The following is a 19,539-nucleotide window of genomic DNA, read 5'->3' on the forward strand; positions in this document are numbered from 1 at the left end:
TCAACCATGCCGCAATGCGTGGCGATGCAGGAAGATACGCAGACGAAACGAGAAATAAGGGCCATTGGAATTAGTAGCCGTCCGAGTATCCCCATTGGTTGCTTCTAGAAATCGAAGCGAACCTGATGATTCGACCTGATCAGGTTGACGTAGCTTTGGCTACAATATCTCCAGCTTCCGGCTGCAATTCTGTCTTGCAGATGAACATGGGACAAGGTCAGTTAGGCGGATACCTCCGTCCACACACTCTCTTCATGATTGTGATGCTGATGGCTAATTGCGAACAGGCAAGACGTCTTGTATCATACCTATGGTGGCCGCTACATTGGCGAATACTTATAACCTTGTAAGAGTAGTTGTCCCCAAAGCGCTCTTGTTGCAAACGGCACAGCTTCTTCAGGCACGCCTTGGCGGTCTTCTCCGTTAACAAGTTCGGCACATTCCGTTCTCCCGTCGAACCCCTACACAGAAAAACCTCATTCGAGCATACCAGAGAGTGAATAGAACCGTGGTGAAGCAAGCCGGGGTTATGGTTTGTCAGCTAGAGCACAGCCTGTCTTTCATGTTGAGTGGTCTGCAGCGGATGATGGACAATAGAATGCCGGAAGCTAGACCAATGGTTAACGTCCAGTCGTGGCCACGCACTCGATACCGCGACATTTTGGACGAGTCTGATTATACCTTGACCGTGCGAACGCAGCTGGTCTATCCCTCTGGATCACAGACGACTGTTTATGGACATCCTTATCGTTGAAAAGTGGCTCAAGACCTCTTGCGGCTCGTTCACAATTATCTGTACAGCCTCACTCACTAATTTCCGAACTCGATCGAAGTCATTCGACGAGCTGAGGGAGGATTCTTATTGCTCTTCTTGAGAACAGACGTCGAGGAGGCGCTTGTTAAATTCTTCACCTCAGATGTGCTGCGTGGTAATGCTGGCATTCTTCATTTGCAGAACCTCGACGCTGCTGACCGACTTGCCGTACGGGAGTTTTTGCTCAACGAGAGACCCCGAGATGGGACACTGCAAGCGTATCCGTCACTTATGTCCCGACCGTTCCAGTGTCAAGCAGACCATTTATCTGCTTCGGGGCATTTTGGTCAACCGCATCTTGATGATGACTCTGAATAGGAGATGGAACGTTCAGTATGGGCTACATCCTCTTCAGGAAGACCACCCATTTTTCCGCCAAGACGTCATCGATAGCCAAGAGAGGATGTTTGCTCCTATCCCGAGTAAGGGAGATGACGAACAGGACGACGGCGATCATCACATTGACGTATTTGCTGTGGACGGCATGGGTGCCAACGAAGAGGATGATAGCGATACATACGAGGACGAGATCGTGTACAGTGATGCAGAGATTGAAAGTGAAGTCGAGGAGGACTGATTGGTCTTGGTTCGTGCATATCTCAATTCATCCGTCGTTGGGATTTGAGATGTTTGATAGTATCGGACATGTTTGTGGGAGAGTAACTCGTTTGTAGCACGGAAGGTCTTTTGATCAATTGCTTAGGTGACTAAATGTAGTCAAAATCCCCTTTGCTGGATTACAACTCGTAATCCCGATTTGCTATGGACTTTGAGGAAACACGAGATCCATTTGGAGAATGTTAAGCGTGAGAATGGCCTCCCTCCTGTTGGTACCTTATCGACCAGTCTCATTATCGATAAGCTCGAACCGAAATGACGTTGACGATAAGGCCCTGAACGTGGGTACCTAGGTACCTTATCCCAAACGGGCAAAGTCGCGACTATTGCGACTCCATCACGTTTGATCCCATGATGATCTGAAATATTACCTAAGCCCAAATTTTTAAGATTTGGCCCCTTTTTACCCCTGTCACGTCAAAGGACCGCCGCGCCACGGCTACCCGAACGAACCGTATGCTTTTGCTGCTTTGCATAAGCCTGCCGCACTCTGCGTTGTGTCCCTCGCGTTCCGCATACCGCGTCCGTCTCCAGGCTAAAGGGTTCGTCCTTTCTCATCTTATGGAAGGACAAAAAGGGATTCAACACGGAGCACATCTTGAACGCGTATCCGTAGCTTGCCTTACTTTATGACCTTGCTTATCTGGAATTGCCCATTTCCCTTTCTGCAGTTCACAATTCGTTTCGTATTTCTTCCTGTCTCGTCCCGATCGCCGTCTGCTTTTGTTGCGCATCCTGTGGGAGTACGGATACTTCGTACTCAATTCTTCCCCATCATCCATCCCCCTTGAACCTGAGGTTGCAGCTGGTCTGACCCTCCATCGATCCCTCCCTCCCTTCCGAAGTCCCGTCCCGTGTTCGCGCGTGCGTGCGTGGCCCGCAGGCTGCAGCAAGTTCATGCAACTCAACCCACCCTCATTCACCCGTCGGGTCGTGTTTCACTGAAGCAGCAATGAGACTCACTGTCTCACAGTGTCATTCCAGCCAGAGCGCCTGATACGCCCAATTACCTACCGTCACCACTTTCACCAGTACCCTTCCGTACCTTGCGTACCATGACGGAATCTCACGATAGTCAGACTGGCAGCGGCAACAACAGTCGCAGTGTCGCCACAATGGACGCCGTCGCGAAACCTTCTCACAGCGCTAGGCGGCACAAACCCTCCGCCTCCCTGGGCTCCTTATACGAAGTCCTCGCCGACCTCGACGACAACCAACTCCAGTACCTCATCCAGGAGATGAACCACACTGGTCACCAAAACGTTCCCGTGTCCCAGGCCGTCTCCACCTTCGAGGCTTTGAAATCAACCTCCTCCGCTGAGCCCTTTGCCGTCTCCGAGACGGGCTACAACGCGCCCGCGCCCGACTCGCCGGCTCGGGAGCCGCTTCCTCATCTATCAAAGTCGCGTCGGGGAAGGCTGTCACTTCAGACAGCCTTTCAGAGGGCTCCGTCCTTGAGACAGAGGCATCGTCAGCAGCAGCAGCAGCCAAGTTTGGACAGCCCCAGAGATGACTACTACCTCAACCGCAGCAGCACCTTTTCTCAGGGGGCCGAGCCAGCTCAGAGTCACCGGCCCGCCAAGGGGTACGGTGAACTGCTCTCAAGTCCCGTCAGCAGCTGCTCCTCGCCCGCCGGCGGCCCTGTTGTCATGAGCGGGCTGCCCGAACCGGCGAAGGTTACGCAGTCCCCGCGGTACGACGAAACCGCTGTACCTCAATCCGGCAGCCAACCACTTCCATCACCACCACCATCAGCATCACATCTTCATCATCCACTACCACCGCCACCGCCATCGCAGCCGCAACTTCAACCCCGCCGGCCGTCCACCAACGGAGCCCGAATGGGACCACCCGCTTACCACCGAATCTCTCGGCCAGATTTCAACCTTCCCGATGGTGTCACGGTCACCGACCTTCTCCACCTCCTCGAGATTGAGTACATGTCCTCCGATAGGCAGCCGTCCTCTTCCTCGCGCAGGTCTTCCTCCTCCTCTACTTCATCTTCCGTCTCCCGGCCTTCCTTTTCTTCGCCCTCACCATCGTCACCCGCATTGGCCACTCGCCTCTTTCCCCCACCATCGAGATCATTCTCTCAGACACCGAACCTGCATGGGCGCTCACCTTTGCGGAGGTCCTCTTCAAGGCTAGATCTTGCCCTCGGCGCAGAGCGATCGGCTTCCGGAGCCGCCGAAATCGGAATGGGAATGCTGGAACCACGTCAGATGAGGTCAGTGTCGCTCGGTTTCCCGGGCGGCGGCATGGCCACATCCATGTCAATGGACTCGTTGAGCCGGAGTCTCAAGGGCGAGTCACGCCCTCCCGCGCCAGCGCCAGTCTTCGAAGGAATTTTTGACGTTTTGGAGAACCAGTAGACTGCACCTTGGCTACAAATGGTGACGACGAGGCGGCGCATGTCGCTGTTCATGGCTTGCTGTGCCGAATAGCCTGGCTATAGTAGCTGCCAGCAGCATTGCGCTGCGTAGTCAGGACGAGGACGATGCAGCAGCGCCAACGCCAGGCACAAACAAGGTGGCGCATTGGAAGATGGGAAACGATTTGCGGGAAACGAGGCGGCCAGCCCGAGTTGCTCAAGTCAAGCCGCAGCCAGGAACGAGCTGCTCTCTCCCGGGCAATTATGAGCTAGTAGTATTGGCTCATTTGTCTTTATCCGTCCAATGCCCAATTACCACAGCCATTGCTGTTAGGAGCACTGCCGAAGGAAGGAGGATTTGAGAACAATGTAATACAAAAGCGCTACGATACCCAGAATGTACTGAAAGGATAATACAACGGACGCTGATGCGGACTTTCAAACCGAGCCATGTCTAAGTCAACTTGACTGCATTTCGGCACCCACCACAATCGCTGTGAGGAAAATCCTTTTCACTAAGAATTCCGAAGGTGAATCCTCCACTCCACATCGAAAGAGTTCCTCGCTGGCACATCGGATCGAAACGCATATACACACACGAGCATCGGGGGGTGTATGTAGCTCGCGGGATTACCGACCAGGTCTTGGAAGCGGCTATCGGGGCGGGATCGCTGACCAGGATCCATTAGCAATCCGAATGCAAACAAATATAATCCGGCACCAGAAGACTAGGGGTGTTCAACTCACTCTCTGCATCAGCCCATCGGCCGAAAAATCCGGCAATCTGGTCCCGAACCCGTATTCTGGGTAGCCTGCTTGGTCGGATGCTCAAGACGTTGAGCCAGTTCATATATCGGAGATTCCCGTGTTTGACATTTGACGGAGCTCGCTTCCACCATTCATCGGTAGCGGGTCGTGGTCCATGTTCCCCAGCCCGGCGGGCAGCCCAGCGGGCTTTGAAGGGTGCCGTTCGGTACCGAAGCCAATATTCACGAAGGAGTTGAGGATAAAAAGACCTCATCCACACCTCGTCCACGTTTCCAGCATTCCCCTCGTGCTCTCCTTCGTATTGTATTCGTAGGATAAGTCGATCGCCTTGGCCAATATGGTGCCCCAGGACTTTGATGACCTTTGTGGTTGATCTATCCCAAGGGAGGATGTCTTGACGATTATGAAGCTCAAAGTAGTTGGTCCAGGAGTCGGGGTCACCAAGCTGAACAATGTACTCGGATGCCCAAATGTCTTGCAATTCGCCATCTGGTTTTTTCCTAAAGTGTTAGAAGCTGGAGCCTGGTTGCATCGTCGGGATTGATTCTGTGGGCAGTGACTCCAAGATATTCGCACTTCTGCTGGGTTCCGCGGGGTACGAGTTTCACTTTCCCCTCGCTGCCGAGAAGTGACGGCTTGAAAGCAAGCATTTGGCTCGGGACGTTGTTACCCGGTGGTTGCGTGTAAGTCGGTGGGTCTGAAGGGTGCATCGTCTTAGCACAATCTGACCGCGATGAGAAAGGAGAGATATCAAATGATAGCTTACATGTGAGGATCATCCCAATTTCTGGCTTATCTACGTTCATGTGCCCCCCGTCTAGCGATCTGTCACTAGAGTGCGCGAGACATGTTAGCTAGAGACCACAACGGGCAAAAAGCCGTAAAGACGAAGGAAAGAGCATACACAACGCGGGGCACTCCAAGAGCAGTAAGTATATGATCAGTCATGTTAGTGATGACGCCCATGGTCAATGTAGAAAACGTCCGAGGACTTGAGTGGACGGTAGAAAAGCTCGGTGTTCGTGGCGGTAGCCGAGAGCTGCTGGTATGCGGGACTCTGGATTCCGTTCGCGAATCGAATCACTGAACGTGACAATCAATACTAGTGATCTTTGCCCGGATTAAGCAGTTGCTGGATCGTCAAAGGGATATGTGTATTGGGGGCATGGAGCTGTCGGTGATGCTGATATGGTTTGCCTTGGTGATGTGGAGGTTGCGATGTGGAAGAAGAACAAGGAGGAAGAGGAGGACGTGAAGAGAGGGAAGAGGAACATCCCGTGAAGCGTAACAAGCGAGGCGGAAGTTTCATTCAATGAGGCTGCAATGGTGGCAGCTCCTAGCCTGTCGTCAGTCAATTCAACGTACCTTCCATTGTGAGGTCCGTTGGGAGTTTGCCACGAGGTATCATGGCAGGAGTAGCGACCTGAAGGTACACCTACCTACTAAGGTACTTTACCCAAGGCAAGTCAGCCTTTGGATGCCCGGTCCTTCCCCTTGACTCAAGGTACCTTGCCTTATCTTAGGTAAGGTAGTTCAATTGGGTAGTTGTTCACTCCTGTCTTGAGGTCAACAAATTTCAACTCCATCAACCCAAGGTATTCAGGCATGTAACGTCTGCACCTTGCTTTCTCATTGTAGTTGCTCTTCCCCTTCCTCTCTTACACTAAGAGACAACAAGGTGTAGCTGCCATCCCATGTGGCTTCCAGTTCTTAGGAACTTATTGACTTTCTGCTATGTTGTAGAAGATATCGAGTTCAGACGCAATAGAGAAGGAGGCAACTGCACCAGTAACATGCGGCAGTCGTTGACAAAAGTCACAGCACCACTTGGTCCATCTCAGCTCAGCAGAGTCCGACCTCTCTAACGTAGCCTGCTTCCATGGGTTTATTTCATTCACTGGCCCCCATTTCATATTGTTAGGATAATGAGCAGTGGGCAAAAAGGTTTTTAAAAAGTAGTCTGGGCCGTGCAAATGGCACCTCCACCCACTTACACCCATCCTTCCACATACCAGTACGCAGTTTAATACCATATTTTTAAGCTTAGTCCCGGCGAAAAGGCTGCCCTGCCGAAGTGCATCAACAAATATTGAGAAACTATCTGTTGAAGCCCTCCCTCCCCACTTTCCTCATCATGCCTGCCAATAACATGGCCCTCGTTTTGTCCACTCACGGAGAACAGAGGACCTGGAACAAAAACTGTGCATCCCTGTCCCTTGCCTGCGGCAAGATACGGGCGTAATGTTAGCTACACCCTGCATGTGTTACACCTCGCCTTGTCAGACGTGTCACAGAACACATCAATGCCTATGATGCCTCTCAATAACATTGAACGGCTTCTAGGATCAAGGTTCGTCCTGTGATTAAATCGAACGTCGCTTTGATGTGTTCTTCGCTTGAAGCAGTTATCCGTGACTCTGGCGCTGCTGGCTGGTGTTTGGCCGCTGATGCCTCCAGCACCGACCGGGCGACTTTTAATGGTATTGTTGGTGGCGTTAACGGCGCAGGCCGAAAAGGGAAGCAAACAATTGAAATTGCCACCAACGGGCGTCGTTGTAATCACAACCCTTTCGATGGTAAAGGTAGAGGGGGACATCGAGGCGCCCCTGAGTTCGCAGAGACCGACACGGACTTCATTCTTTCATCTCTAGAACCGAAAAACTCATCGTGTGTCGCGGTTCCCTAGATCCATTGCGACACATTGCTTGCTACCTTACGCAGTTTTCAGTTTGTCCCTTAGGTCAGCTGAAAACCTAATAGACTATTGAACCATTTCATTGTAAGTGTCAAGCTCTGAATTCTGCCCCCATCATCACCGTGCCACAGGAACAAGGGAGTTCAGATCACGGTGTCGGCATCGCTGAAGACGATTACATTCTTCTTCTCGTACGTCAATGGTTGCCTCCGCGATTCTAACGTGGGCATTGAAGGTCTCGTCCGACATTTTCGGCGCACGACAAATTACTATGACCGCCGAAACATCTACGATAGAGCCAATCTCTCATGCCTGCTTGGCAACGGTCCCTGTTGTCCCTGCAATTCCCTGGGAGCGCCCGAAGGAATCTGTCGGAGGAATGAATATAAAAGGCGAGGATTTCCGCATGGAATACCGTCGAATCAAGCTTCTGATCGAAATACTGGAGTTCCGGGCGGAAAGACAAAGATTAATATACCGCGACGTACCTGCTAGACTACGCGAAGCTCGACAGAAAAAGCGTACAATGAAGAGGATGATGATTGAGGCGCATCAACAGCACAAGGACCGTGAACGAACAGGAGTGGCGATTCCTATAAGTGAAGAGCCCGTCGCGCCAACAGACAAAGAACCAGCAAGTGGAGAAATGCTGGAGTAATGGAGTTTTCGAACTCGTATTGCTCTCTCCTTGATACGAATAGCGTGCCTCGTTCGTGAAGAGTAGAAATTTACCATTTACACTGCTGTCATAGACAATGATATTTGCGTGAGATCAACCCAGTCAGAAGGCGGTGGCACCTAGTCAGATGTCAGCGAAAATAGTTGAATGGGATTAACAAGACATTTGCCTCGGTTTTGCTATACCACAAACGAAAGAACAGCTCCATAGTTATGGCATGCTAGCAACTATGTTTAAGTTACTGATAACCTATTAATTATGAGGCACTAGCCATTGACCAAGGTTTCTCGCCTATTCGGCTTGCTGTGAGTCAAGCCATGCTGCTTAAGTATGTGCCGCACTTTACTCCCGTATGTATGAAATGGGTTCCCAACAACTCGACAACGAGAACATGAATTATTCAACACACTAATCCTCACCGCTGTTATGATTCTGGACCTTGAGTTTTCCTAGAGTTCCTGGTAATGGGGAATACGGGAATACCGTTTATGACTTACTTTCGAGGCTCTAGGAAAGGGACAATTACTCTTTGGTAGTGGTGATAAGACAGAGGTCATGAATCATTTTGCCCCTGAACCAAGTAGCCAAGAACAAGCATCGACGCGAGTGCCGAAGTCATGTGTCTCAACCCCGCACTTTCCATCGTCGTGGCAAAAGTCAATTTTGAAGTGCTGTGGATTTCCTGGGGTCCCCACCAAACGGGAAATATCACCCGCATGGGGGTTTCTCGGGGTTTCGGCAGAGTCGGATATTTACGGTATATCATGTTTCTACCTAAGAACGGTTATGATTCTCCGGAGCTCCATAAGACGACCCCGTCCGACCCAGCAAAAATCCGATGAACCCTCCTTTCACAAGCCTATGCCCGTGAAACCCTAAAGGTCGATCTCAATTACCTGAAAAGCTGCCATTCAGTCGCGACTTGGGCGTCTTCATCTGGACAGCATGGCTGAGCCCACGGTACTTATCGTAGGTGGTGGAACATTCGGCACTTCCACGGCCTACCACCTCTCTCGAACCTACCGAGACGCCAGTCGCGTAACTGTAGTCGACCGGTGGGCACCGTCCGACCCTGGAGGAAACAAAGCCGCCGCCATAGACGTCAATCGAATCATTCAAACAAATTACGTGAGACCGCTTTACTGCAACCTCGCCAGCGAAGCCATTCATCCGTGGTTTTGGGATGTCAATCTCGGTCACTTCTTTCACAAGACCGGGTGCGTGACAATCGACGAAGAAAACAACCAGTTCTCCGACGCCGTGCGAAAGACACTCAAGCAGAGAGGCTCTGACTATACCACTGATGCCGATGTTGAAGATCTCAAAAAGCGATGGAAGCCCTTTCAGGGCTTGGAAACAAGTGGGCTAGGGACAGCATTCTTCAATCCAGAAGCTGGGTGGTGCGATGCAGCACTGGCGACCCAAAATTTGATGGCCGCAGCGAAACGAAACGGGGTTGAGACAATTATTGGAGAAGTGGAAGAGCTGATGTTTGATTCATCTCTCGGACGAGTGCTTGGTGTAAGAATGAAAGACGGCCGGCAATTGACGGCAGACCGAATCGTCTTGTCAGCAGGTGCCTGGACGAGTCATCTACTTGCGCCAATAGAAGCTTTGCTTGGTCTCGCATCTTGCGACCGCATTGAACGGCAGATCACAGCAGTTGGCAGGATCTCAGCTTACTACGAGCTCTCGCCCGAAGAAACAAAGAACATGTACGAAGCTGGGATGCCGATCGTCATTTATAAATCCTGGGGGATCCTGACGCCGCCGTCACGAGAGAATCGGATCATGAAGATTAATGACCTTCAAACCGAGTTCGTCAATCGAGTCGCTCTATCTGAAGGTCATGTGGTTTCTGTTCCATCTGGAAGAGGACAAGAAGATGTGCCGCAGAAATTGAAAACCGAAAGTCAGAGACTCTTGAACATCATGATGCCTGAGTTTGCGCAGAAGAAGATGCCAGACCGATGGCGAATATGTTGGGATGCAAAGACGCCAACAGAAGATTGGCTCCTTTGTCGCCATCCGCGTCCACAATTGGAGAACCTCTTCCTAGCCGTCGGAGGAAACTTCGATACTTACAAGTACGTGAATCTTCTTTCAATCGGTACCGGAGGACACTCTAGTATAGATCTGGCTAATAAATCAAACCCAGATTCCTCCCAATTGCCGGCAAATACATGTGTAACATCCTAAAAGGGAAAGGTAACGGCCGGGAAAAGGATATTGCATGGGGCTGGAAGGATGAAGCCACCCTAATGAATGCCAAGAGGAGAGAGTTGGGCCCCAAGTCAAGAACTTCATCATTGCCTGAGTTCCGATCGTTCGAAGAGACCACCCGGTCATCTAAGCTCTAGTGAGATCAGAATGTCCCAAGTTCGTCCCAAGTCAACATGAAGTAAAAAAAAAAAAGCCATATCGTCTTCAATGACTGGAAATTGGGATAGATGTGGAATACGGATGCAAAACTAACAGATTGCATTGATAGACAAACCTAGCTAGTACCTAACCTCATGCTGAAACAATCTGGATTTTGCAAAAGGATAGCATCACTAGCCTCGAATGGATTCTTTCTATCAAGCTGCCTCACCAACTTTGCATGCTGCTTGCTCCGGGGTACAACCTTAACTTGGAAAGTCGTGAGAAATGTCAAAATCCGGCTTAGGTTTTAAGTGTAGCTCCATTCCCTTGCCATTCTTTTTCAAAGCCTTAGCAGTGGTGAAAGCGGCGAGTGTGAGCGCCATAGTAATACAGAGGCTTGAGTCGGCAAAGAAACGTTCAGGGCATATTCTGCGGCCGTACCCAAAAACTTCAGTCGTCCAATCTCCTATCTCTGACAGACTGCATTGAGACAACCCAGTCAGACTCATTGATGGGAATGGAATGGAGCTAAGGCAGTTTGGAATATTCGAAAAGGGATTGCATAGGGGCTCTTCCGTGGCCAGTCGGGTAACTTGGGTTGATATCACCCCGACGCCGCCAAAGTACCGCTCAACGGTAGCAAATACCAAGAGGCTAAGCGAAAAACTTCATTCGTCGAAGAAAACTATAGAGAAGGATAAACTGAATTGTCTCGGACGTCATAAGAACAGGTTGGTATGCAAAGTTACAACCGTGAACCGTCATAAACTACGGAAAGATTTCAGTGAGTCTCCAGTTCATACGCATATTTTTTTACCAAACAGCGTATCATATAGCATTCGAAAAATACAAAGACTGATCATTCCTCGTCGTCTTTTCGAGACTATTTAATGCGTCCACCTTCATGCCTTGTACAACCAACGTTCACTTTCCAAGTATGGGATTGCTTAAGAACTAGGCTGCATAGCAAGATAGGCTCGCGTATTCTATCGAATAACAAGGCAATGCGTTCTTTTGAGATAATACAAGGCAGATTTCCGTCGAGTGCTACTTTTCCCAGGACTCCTACAGAAAACGCTGTAAGTAGCGAACTTATAGGCAATGACTACGGTTCAGCACCAAGCCCTCACTCTTGATACGGAAAGTAAAAGGCTCGACCAGCTTACTGGTTTTCGCGCAGGCCGTTATCGACAAACCATTAGGTAAATTTAAGTATAGGGCCCGACTCAATCCCTCTCTAGTTTACGAGCACTGATCAGCTTGCAGACACAAGCAAGCTGTTAGTTTCTACATAAAATCTAAAGCGCATACCTTTTCTTCATGTTCGTATTCTTTAGGGCGCCGCACGGGGACGAGGCCGACAGGTGAGACCGGACCAGCCGGAGCCCCAGGAATTTTGATCTTCCCGAGCCGCCACAACTTCGGACTAGCGGCGATGGGCGGCCCGGAGAACGCTTTGATGAAGTTGTCGGCCGATCAAGCCAAGAATATTCCGGCCCCCTAGATCAGAGAAATTCTTGACAAGGAAGAGCAAAGTGGCGGAGACTCGGAAATACAATTCCATCCGGAAGAGTCCACAAACGATACTGAGTATAAGCGCAAGTTTTACGATTGGAGCTTTCAGCCTCGCACGGATGGTCTCAGACATAGTATTTGACGGAAAGTATTTTCTAAAAGACCTAAAAGAAGCCTATCTGAGCCTAGAAAAACACTTTCCTGAGCAGGATAAGCGGGATAATTTGATGGCTTCAAGTGGCTAAGAGATTGTGTCGGTTGCGTGCCTGTGAACAGGCGTCAGTGGCTGCCGACTAGGTGGCTGTGATTCTCATGGCGGTCATCGTCGAATACAGAAGCTGAATGACGAATTCGGTTTCAAATCAGGGTTGAATTGTACGAAACGTGACAATGTTATAAGATGCCGTTTTTCTATTCGACTTTGAGGTTTCTTCTCCTTCATTACTTCTCCTTCACTCCTCACAAGCTCTCGTTCTCCAGTTTAATTTGCACCTTCCTTCTCTGTTCTACAACGTTCGCTTTGCTAGCCCTCTCTGACAACTTTGACCGTCACTTCACTCCTGCAAAATTCTCTTAGAGACTCCTACAGCACCAAAAATGAAGTTCTCCATCATCGCCGTTCTCGCTCTTGCGAACACCATTGTGGCTGCCAACCCGATTGAGGCCCGTGCCCTCAGTGTAGTTGACACGGTTCACCAGCTTTCCGGCCAGGTCCGCGGGTTCACAGCTACCATGAACAGCACAATCGCCTCGATCAATTCGAAGTCCACTTTGGTCCAGAATAGCACTGCTCAGGCGTCAGTCAACGCCCAGACCAACAAGATCATCGCTGCCATCAAAACGGCTAATGCCACAGCTGCCACCGTTAGGGCTCGTGATAAAGGAACTCTGCCACAGGCTAGCCAGATGCAAATTACCAACAACGTCACCCAGATCGTATTCGAGATACAGGGTACCTACGGTGGAGTTTGCAGCCATTTGGGAGACGATGAGTAGATACTCCGAAGACAGGCGTGAGTTCCTACTTGAGGAGTAATATGCGAGATACAGCTTACGGCCATGGGCTGTTGCTCAGTATCTTCGATGTCCTGAACCAGCTTCTCCAAGGTCTAGAGGGACTTGTTGTTGGCATTGTCGGCCTTGTTGGCGGTGTTATCTACGGTGTGTTTGGTGCTGTCGGCGGTGTTCTTGGGCTGTTGTTTCAAATTCTTTTTGGTTGGGGCGCTGCCCAACCGTCTGGTTCTGGCTGGTAATTGACCAAGTGCCAACACCAGATAGGAAGACCCGACAGTTCTCAACACTTTGTTATCTTGAGCTGTAGCATACGCCACTGCACTTCTCCTTTGCTTCAGATACTCCAACCACTTGAAAACTTCCCTTTTACACACAACGATAGCAACAATAGATTTGCATGATTTACTTTAAGGGGAGGTTCAGCTCATAGTGGGGAAGATTGTGACCTGTCCTATCGATTGTACAACTGAAGAAAGAACTTTTTAATGCGGCTACTAACAATGGTACACGTAGCATGCCCGCGCTTACTGTGTAAAGTTGTTACATCTAACGTTCCACGAATTTAAGTGACGAAGCCACGGTATTTGGCTTTAAGATTAAGCAGCACTGTCTATGGCGATGATTGATTTCGACTTTGTGGTAAATGAGGCGTAATTGCTGGCCGGCAATTACGGTTCCGTTTTCGTACAACAGACTTTCTTGACACTTCATACACAGTTTCCATAATTGGTGTGGACGGGGCAGAAAGTTGGGTGTCAGAAAGGGAAATTCCTCTGAGAGCCAGCAAAGTAGAATCCAAGTGATCATGGCTTTGCGTGCCCTGTTTAAAGATGGCATTACTTTGCATTCATTCTTGATACGTGTAGTCCATTATCTCAAAGCAGAAGAATGGTATGCTACAACCTTGACTGTCTAGCAAGATTGACATGAATCGCCTTGATATTTGAATAAGCAGACAGACCAGCCTCGCCCAATTCCCTCCCGATACCGCTCTGTTTGACACCACCAAATGGTATCCGCCAGTCACTGTCGTTACTTGAGTTGATCCAGACCATGCCTGCCTCAATTCTCTTTGCCACAGTATGAGCACGAGCAAGGTTTGTAGAGAACAGCGCGCTTCCAAGACCGTACACGGAATCATTAGCCAGGGTAATGGCGTCTTCCTCGGAGCGGAAGCGGCATATGACGACAAACGGGCCGAACACTTCCTCCTGGAAAATCCTCATCTGGGGAGTGACCTCAGTGAATACTGTGGGTTCGATGAAATATCCGGGGGTATTAGGTTCCTGGGGATGACCTCCAAGCTCCAACTTTGCGCCCTCCTTCTTGCCGATGTCGACATAAGTGAGAATTCTATCGTATTGGGCCTTGGTAATTTGGGGTCCCTGGAAAGTGCTCTCCTCGAAGGGGTCACCGACCTTGGAGATTCTCCTGACCTGAGATCGGAAAGCTGCCAGGAATTTGTCGTAGACAGTGTCCTGCACTAGAATTCTCGATGTCGCGGTACAGATCTGGCCTTGATTCGACATAATGCCAGCGTGGGCCCAGTGGACAGCCAAATCCAAATCAGCGTCCTCAAACACAATCAATGGGCTCTTTCCACCCGTCTCAAGCGTGATGTTCTTCAAGTTGTTACTTGCCATCTTCATGATCTGCTTCGCAGTACCGGTAGACCCTGTGAATGCAATCTTATCGACATCCATGTGGGATGCAAGAGCTGCCCCTGTCACAGCTCCAAGACCGTTGACAATATTGATCACGCCGGGTGGGAATCCTGCCTCCGCCACGAGGTTGGCAAAATACAAGATGGAGAGTGGTGTTTGCTCCGCCGGTTTGAGGACAACTGTGTTCCCGCAGGCCAAGGCGGGGCCGAGCTTCCAAGCAGCCATTGCCAGGGGGTAATTCCAACTATAGCAAATTCCATGAGCTACTCGAATCGGAAGGTTGGAGAAGAGCGAAACAAAAAGATAGAAGTAGGAGCTTGGATGTTTCTTACGGAATGATTTGGCCGCAAACTCCAACTGGCTCGCGAACAGTGTAAGCGAACTTCTCGGGTGTTGTCTCAATCACCTGACCGAAGACCTTGTCCGCAAAACCACTGTAGTACGTCAAGGTCCCAATGGCCTCGGTTAGATCCTCATTGAGCGATACCGAGTAGGGCTTGCCATTGTCCCACGTCTCAATGGTTGCCAGAGTCTCACGATGTTCTTCCATCAACTGCGCAAGGCGCGTCATGCACTTCCCACGGTCCGAGGCAGGCAGGCCTCTCCAGCTTGGGTGATGAAGGGCTTTCCGCGCGGCCTGAACGGCTCTATCAACGTCATGAGCCGTTGCTGCGTACACAGCGATTATTTCTTGTTCGTTGCTGTGCAAGGTTGTCAGCAACACCACGGTCTAGCATTTTATACATCGAGCAGTTTTTGGATCGTACGTAGGATTGATGCTGGCTATCTTGCCACCGTCGGACGATTCTATCCATTGGTTGTTGATGAACAATCCTGTGGGCTGGAGGTATGTTCTCCCATTGGGGGCGGTCAACTTTACAGAAGCCATTGTATGGGATCAAGGTAGTTGGATAATGTGATGGAGGGCCAGAAGAAGAAGAAGGAGAAGCTTCCAAGCTCTTCAAGCGAAATATCTTTTCGATTCCCAGAATGATGACGGTGTAACGAGCAAGAGTTTTTTCAATATACATTGAGTCGTCCGCGAGTGGTCACAAAGCAATCAATTATGTTGCTTGCTTCGTCTAAGGACGAATAAGGCCATTGCCGAAGCCCCAATTACCAGATTGCCCACATTGCGGAGACTTCTATCAGTTGTGAGAGATGCCCCGGCCCGGCATGACACGCTCTCCCACCGGGTGCCTTTGGATGCAAGGACGAAGCACTGTGCGGGGAACCCGCTACCAGCTTGCAAGCTGCAGCAGAGTGAGGCTTGAAGCTGGCCGATACCGCACAAGTTTGTCAAGTGTAGTATGGAAATGTGAGGGGAAGCCACAAAAGCATCTTGGTGGAGATGCTTCCCCGCGGCTAGACGCGCTCGGAAGGCGGTCGGCTGGTGGGTGATAGGCATTTGATTCCCGGTCACGACAATACGACCAGGCGTCATGACAGGCCAAATCAGGAAAGAAATTTGGCCAAGGTGCTATCCCCGGTGATCCCACGTGCCAGGTACCAGCTTTAGCTCGCCGTAGGACCGAACGCAAACCGGGGCCAGTGTGCCGGGGTGCTCCCTAGTCTCGCCGCGCCGCTGGTATCAGATCCAGTTGGGCTCAATCGGGAAAGAAACTAGGCCATGGTCTAGACAGCGGCCAGCCTCTATCAAGCCCTCGTACTTGATGTATACAGTTCTCCGTAGATGCCTTGCTTTGTATTTTCGCGGCTGGAGCTAACTTCAGACACGCTCTGAACACACGAAATAATCCCACTAATAAGCGGTTGACAGACCCCGTAGCGAGCTTTGGACTAATCATTGTACGAATATACTCCTTACGTATGCTTGGACTCAATGGAAACTTATCAGCCTAAGCTGCGCAAGCTGTACGGATAGAGGTGTTTGGCTATGGAGCGCAAGGATGAGGGCCCATCGATTAAGGATTGCGCCATGGATGGCCGACCAAGGGACCGTCACATCCACTCCTGACTCTCCCAGCACACTCTCAAGTTTCTGATATGCCTATGCAGTCACAGGTATCAATTAGGACACAGCAGAACTTCCCAAGGCCTTTGGAGGCTTGACCTCGTTTACACGATTTTCTATAAGCCGGGCCACCATGCACTTGGTCATCGACACTGAGCCGCTGATATCTAGAGATAGGATTCGTGCAAGACCAATCTAGTCCCAGCTTCGTGACTTGACTGAACTGAGCTGACCAGTGACCATCATGTCCTCTGCGCTGAAAACGACTCAAGGCCGAGTCAACAAATTTGAATGCATGTCGAGTCAGTCGACCTTGTTTCTTTCTCTGGACCCATTTCGAACGCGTAGCACTAACTCAAGCTTTCCGGGTGTACGGAGTAGTGATTGCCGACGTCCGCTGACATCTACGTATGGGCAGCGAGCGAGATGGTGAACAGACCTGCGAGGTAAGCTATGCCCACTGTTGTGCCTTCCTCCACGGCAGGGAGTTGAAAAGCTTCAAATCTCATGAGACGACATTGTTACATTTCCCCCGCGGCATCCGGCCACTCACTCGAGAGTCCACTAGGTTGAAATGGGTCTAGTGGGGGTTCCTTATCAGCTCGGTAATGCATTTAGCTTGGATGGGTCACGGTAAATAGCGACTTGACTGGGGCTACCCATGACGTCCTGAACTTCTGATGGAGCATGACTCGATCCACGCAAGTTGGGAACGACCCGCCGATACCAGGTATGTGGGGCTCACCCCGCGATTTAGGAGTGTCCAAAGTGTCAACTGTTTGACTTAGTACGTAATTGCTGCAGATAACGCGACCTTGGTCTTGTGATAGCGGGAGTAAGTAACTCACGATGATTTGGGGACTTGAAGATGCAGAGTTGATGGTAGCAATGGCTTCGATGATCCAACGGTTGTCAAACCTTAACCAAGTATTCGTCGACTGGGCCGTGACTTTGACGGAAAAGAATGCCGGACCATTCTCCTGTAATCTGCACAGCGGAAGTAGACTGGTCACAGCCAAGATACATGCAAACACAGACGCTCTACGCTTACGGAGTGCTGCGCTCTTATTCGACCTTGCGGATCTTCAACACACCAATTTTGGCACAACCTCCTGTATCCGTAATCGAGTCGAACATTGGGTACTGCGGCCACAGAAAGCAGAGCGTCAGTGAACGAGCGCGACATTGATCTGCTAAGCTGATTGCAACCTTGCAAGCAGTCCGCCTCCTTATCAATTTCCAGGGGGATATTTTGGGCGCTGCCAACCCATCCTTGCATTTCATACAAAAGCACTTCAAATCTCTCGCAAGCCACCACCTACCTTACTCCGAAAAGCCAACTCCCTCTCGAGTGTCATCAAGCTTTGAGCAACGCATTCGCGCGAAAGAAGACCACGAAAGGAACTCAACGATCGAATTCGCCATTAAGCCAACTCATTCAATATCTCTCTTGAGCTATGGAGAATGACCCGGAATCGAACCCACCGCTCGACCATCTAAAGACCGCCGACCAGGTCGCTCAAGATGCGCAGGATCTCGCCTACCTCGGCCATGACCAGGCCCTCTCGCGAAAGTTCAGCACGATGAGCATGCTCTTTCTCGCCATTTCTGTTCTGGGAACCTGGTCTACATTCGCGCAAGGACTTTCGAGTGGTATCACTAGCGGCGGACCAGTTGCCATCCTCTGGGGCCTCGTCCTAGTCCTATTTTGCAACATTTGCGTGGCTGTATCATTGGGAGAGCTTTGCAGTAGTATGCCAACTGCGCTCGGACAAGCGTACTGGATATTTCGTCTGTGGCCGTCTGGCCGTTTTGTGTCCTACCTCTGCGCATGGATCAATACTTTTGGATGGTGGACACTCTCTGCCTCCCAAGTTGCTTTCATGGCCAATTTTATCCTGAGCATGAAGGTCATGTTCGTACCGGACTGGTCCGAGGTTGGTGTTGGGTGGATCAACTTTCTTCTTTATCTCGCCGTAACTCTTGTGGTAACGGTCGCCAATCTCGTTGCCTGTAGGAAAGATGCTATCCTACCAGCCTTCAATAACTTTGTTGGAATCTGCTTTATCGGACTCTTTTTCATCTTCAGTCTGGCGCTCCTTATCTCCGTCGGAGTAAGGCCAAACTTGGAGTTCCAGCCAGCCTCATTCGTCTTTGGCAGATGGATCAACCAGACGGGTTGGGGAGACGGTGTTACCTGGTTCACAGGCCTTCTTCAGGCTGCATACGGGCTGACGGCCTTCGACTCGGCCGTCCATTTGGCTGAAGAAATTCCGGCACCACGCAAAAACATTCCACGCGTCATCTGGCTCTCAGTCACCATGGGAGCTCTTACCGGCTTTATCTTTATGGTGGTCTGTTTGTTCTGCATCCAGAACCTCGACACCATCTTGAACCCTCCTACCGGTCTCCCTTTCATGGACCTGGTTCATGAGGCTATCGGATTGCAGGGGGCAACTGTACTGCTATCACTTTTCATCTTTAACGGTCTTGGTCAAGCTATCAGCATTGTCACCACCGCCTCTCGTCTGACTTGGGGATTTGCGCGAGATGGCGGGATGCCCTGGAGCAGCTACTTCTCTGGGGTGAATGAGACTTGGCGAGTACCGGCGCGCGCATTATGGCTTCAGGGAGCCATTATTGGCGTTGTTGGCGTGCTCTACATGTTTGCCAACACGGTACTTGAGGCGATTCTCAGTGTCAGCACAATCGCTCTTACGATTTCCTACGGGATGCCCATTCTGACTCTCCTTCTCGTCGGGCGAGACAAGCTTCCGCCTGGAGAGTTCAAATTGGGGCGTTTCGGGCCTGCAATTAATTGGATCTCCGTCATCTACTGCGCCATCACTACGGTATTCTTCTTCTTTCCCTCGGCTCCCAATCCAGCACCGGCAGATATGAATTACGCCATCGCAGTCTTTGGGGTCATGATGGTGGTGACTCTGGGTTTCTGGTTTATCAAGGGGCAGTACACTTATCTCAAGACTGATGACGCAGCCGAGCGAATCATTGAGGCACAAAATGCCGAGGTGACTACTGCTGCGATTCCTCGCAAAGTTTAG

General features: G+C 50.5%; 6 protein-coding genes across 6 annotated transcripts; 5 read left to right on the top strand and 1 right to left on the bottom strand.

Annotated features, from left to right (window-relative positions):
* Nucleotides 1–1,016: 1,016 nt before the first annotated feature.
* BDP55DRAFT_730314 (uncharacterized protein) lies at nt 1,017–1,391 on the top strand (the record flags this gene model as incomplete). The annotated part of the gene is made up of 1 exon (XM_060579676.1): nt 1,017–1,391. One exon carries the CDS (start codon nt 1,017–1,019, stop codon nt 1,389–1,391), a length of 375 nt encoding a protein of 124 aa, XP_060427839.1.
* A 1,096-nt stretch (nt 1,392–2,487) lies between these two features.
* Nucleotides 2,488–3,804, top strand: BDP55DRAFT_633785 (uncharacterized protein; the record flags this gene model as incomplete). The annotated part of the gene is made up of 1 exon (XM_060572598.1): nt 2,488–3,804. One exon carries the CDS (start codon nt 2,488–2,490, stop codon nt 3,802–3,804), a length of 1,317 nt encoding a protein of 438 aa, XP_060427840.1.
* A 4,822-nt stretch (nt 3,805–8,626) lies between these two features.
* On the top strand, nt 8,627–10,767 carry BDP55DRAFT_669420 (fructosyl amino acid oxidasesarcosine oxidase). Its single transcript, XM_060575295.1, has 2 exons — nt 8,627–10,032; nt 10,104–10,767. Exons 1-2 carry the CDS (start codon nt 8,891–8,893, stop codon nt 10,303–10,305), a joined length of 1,344 nt encoding a protein of 447 aa, XP_060427841.1. The 5' UTR covers nt 8,627–8,890; the 3' UTR covers nt 10,306–10,767.
* A 1,459-nt stretch (nt 10,768–12,226) lies between these two features.
* On the top strand, nt 12,227–13,090 carry BDP55DRAFT_717060 (uncharacterized protein). Its single transcript, XM_060578361.1, has one exon. It carries the CDS (start codon nt 12,422–12,424, stop codon nt 12,818–12,820), a length of 399 nt encoding a protein of 132 aa, XP_060427842.1. The 5' UTR covers nt 12,227–12,421; the 3' UTR covers nt 12,821–13,090.
* A 613-nt stretch (nt 13,091–13,703) lies between these two features.
* On the bottom strand, nt 13,704–15,645 carry BDP55DRAFT_705375 (aldehyde dehydrogenase). Its single transcript, XM_060578032.1, has 3 exons — nt 15,270–15,645; nt 14,835–15,203; nt 13,704–14,746 (listed from the first exon to the last, which is right to left on the bottom strand). Exons 1-3 carry the CDS (start codon nt 15,389–15,391, stop codon nt 13,735–13,737), a joined length of 1,503 nt encoding a protein of 500 aa, XP_060427843.1. The 5' UTR covers nt 15,392–15,645; the 3' UTR covers nt 13,704–13,734.
* Nucleotides 15,646–17,934: 2,289 nt separating this feature from the next.
* BDP55DRAFT_555803 (amino acid/polyamine transporter I) lies at nt 17,935–19,539 on the top strand (the record flags this gene model as incomplete). The annotated part of the gene is made up of 1 exon (XM_060569525.1): nt 17,935–19,539. One exon carries the CDS (start codon nt 17,935–17,937, stop codon nt 19,537–19,539), a length of 1,605 nt encoding a protein of 534 aa, XP_060427844.1.

The sequence above is a fragment of the Colletotrichum godetiae genome, assembly GCF_030913485.1.
Source record: "Colletotrichum godetiae strain CBS 193.32 chromosome Unknown BDP55scaffold_29, whole genome shotgun sequence".
Lineage (NCBI taxonomy): Eukaryota > Fungi > Ascomycota > Sordariomycetes > Glomerellales > Glomerellaceae > Colletotrichum > Colletotrichum godetiae.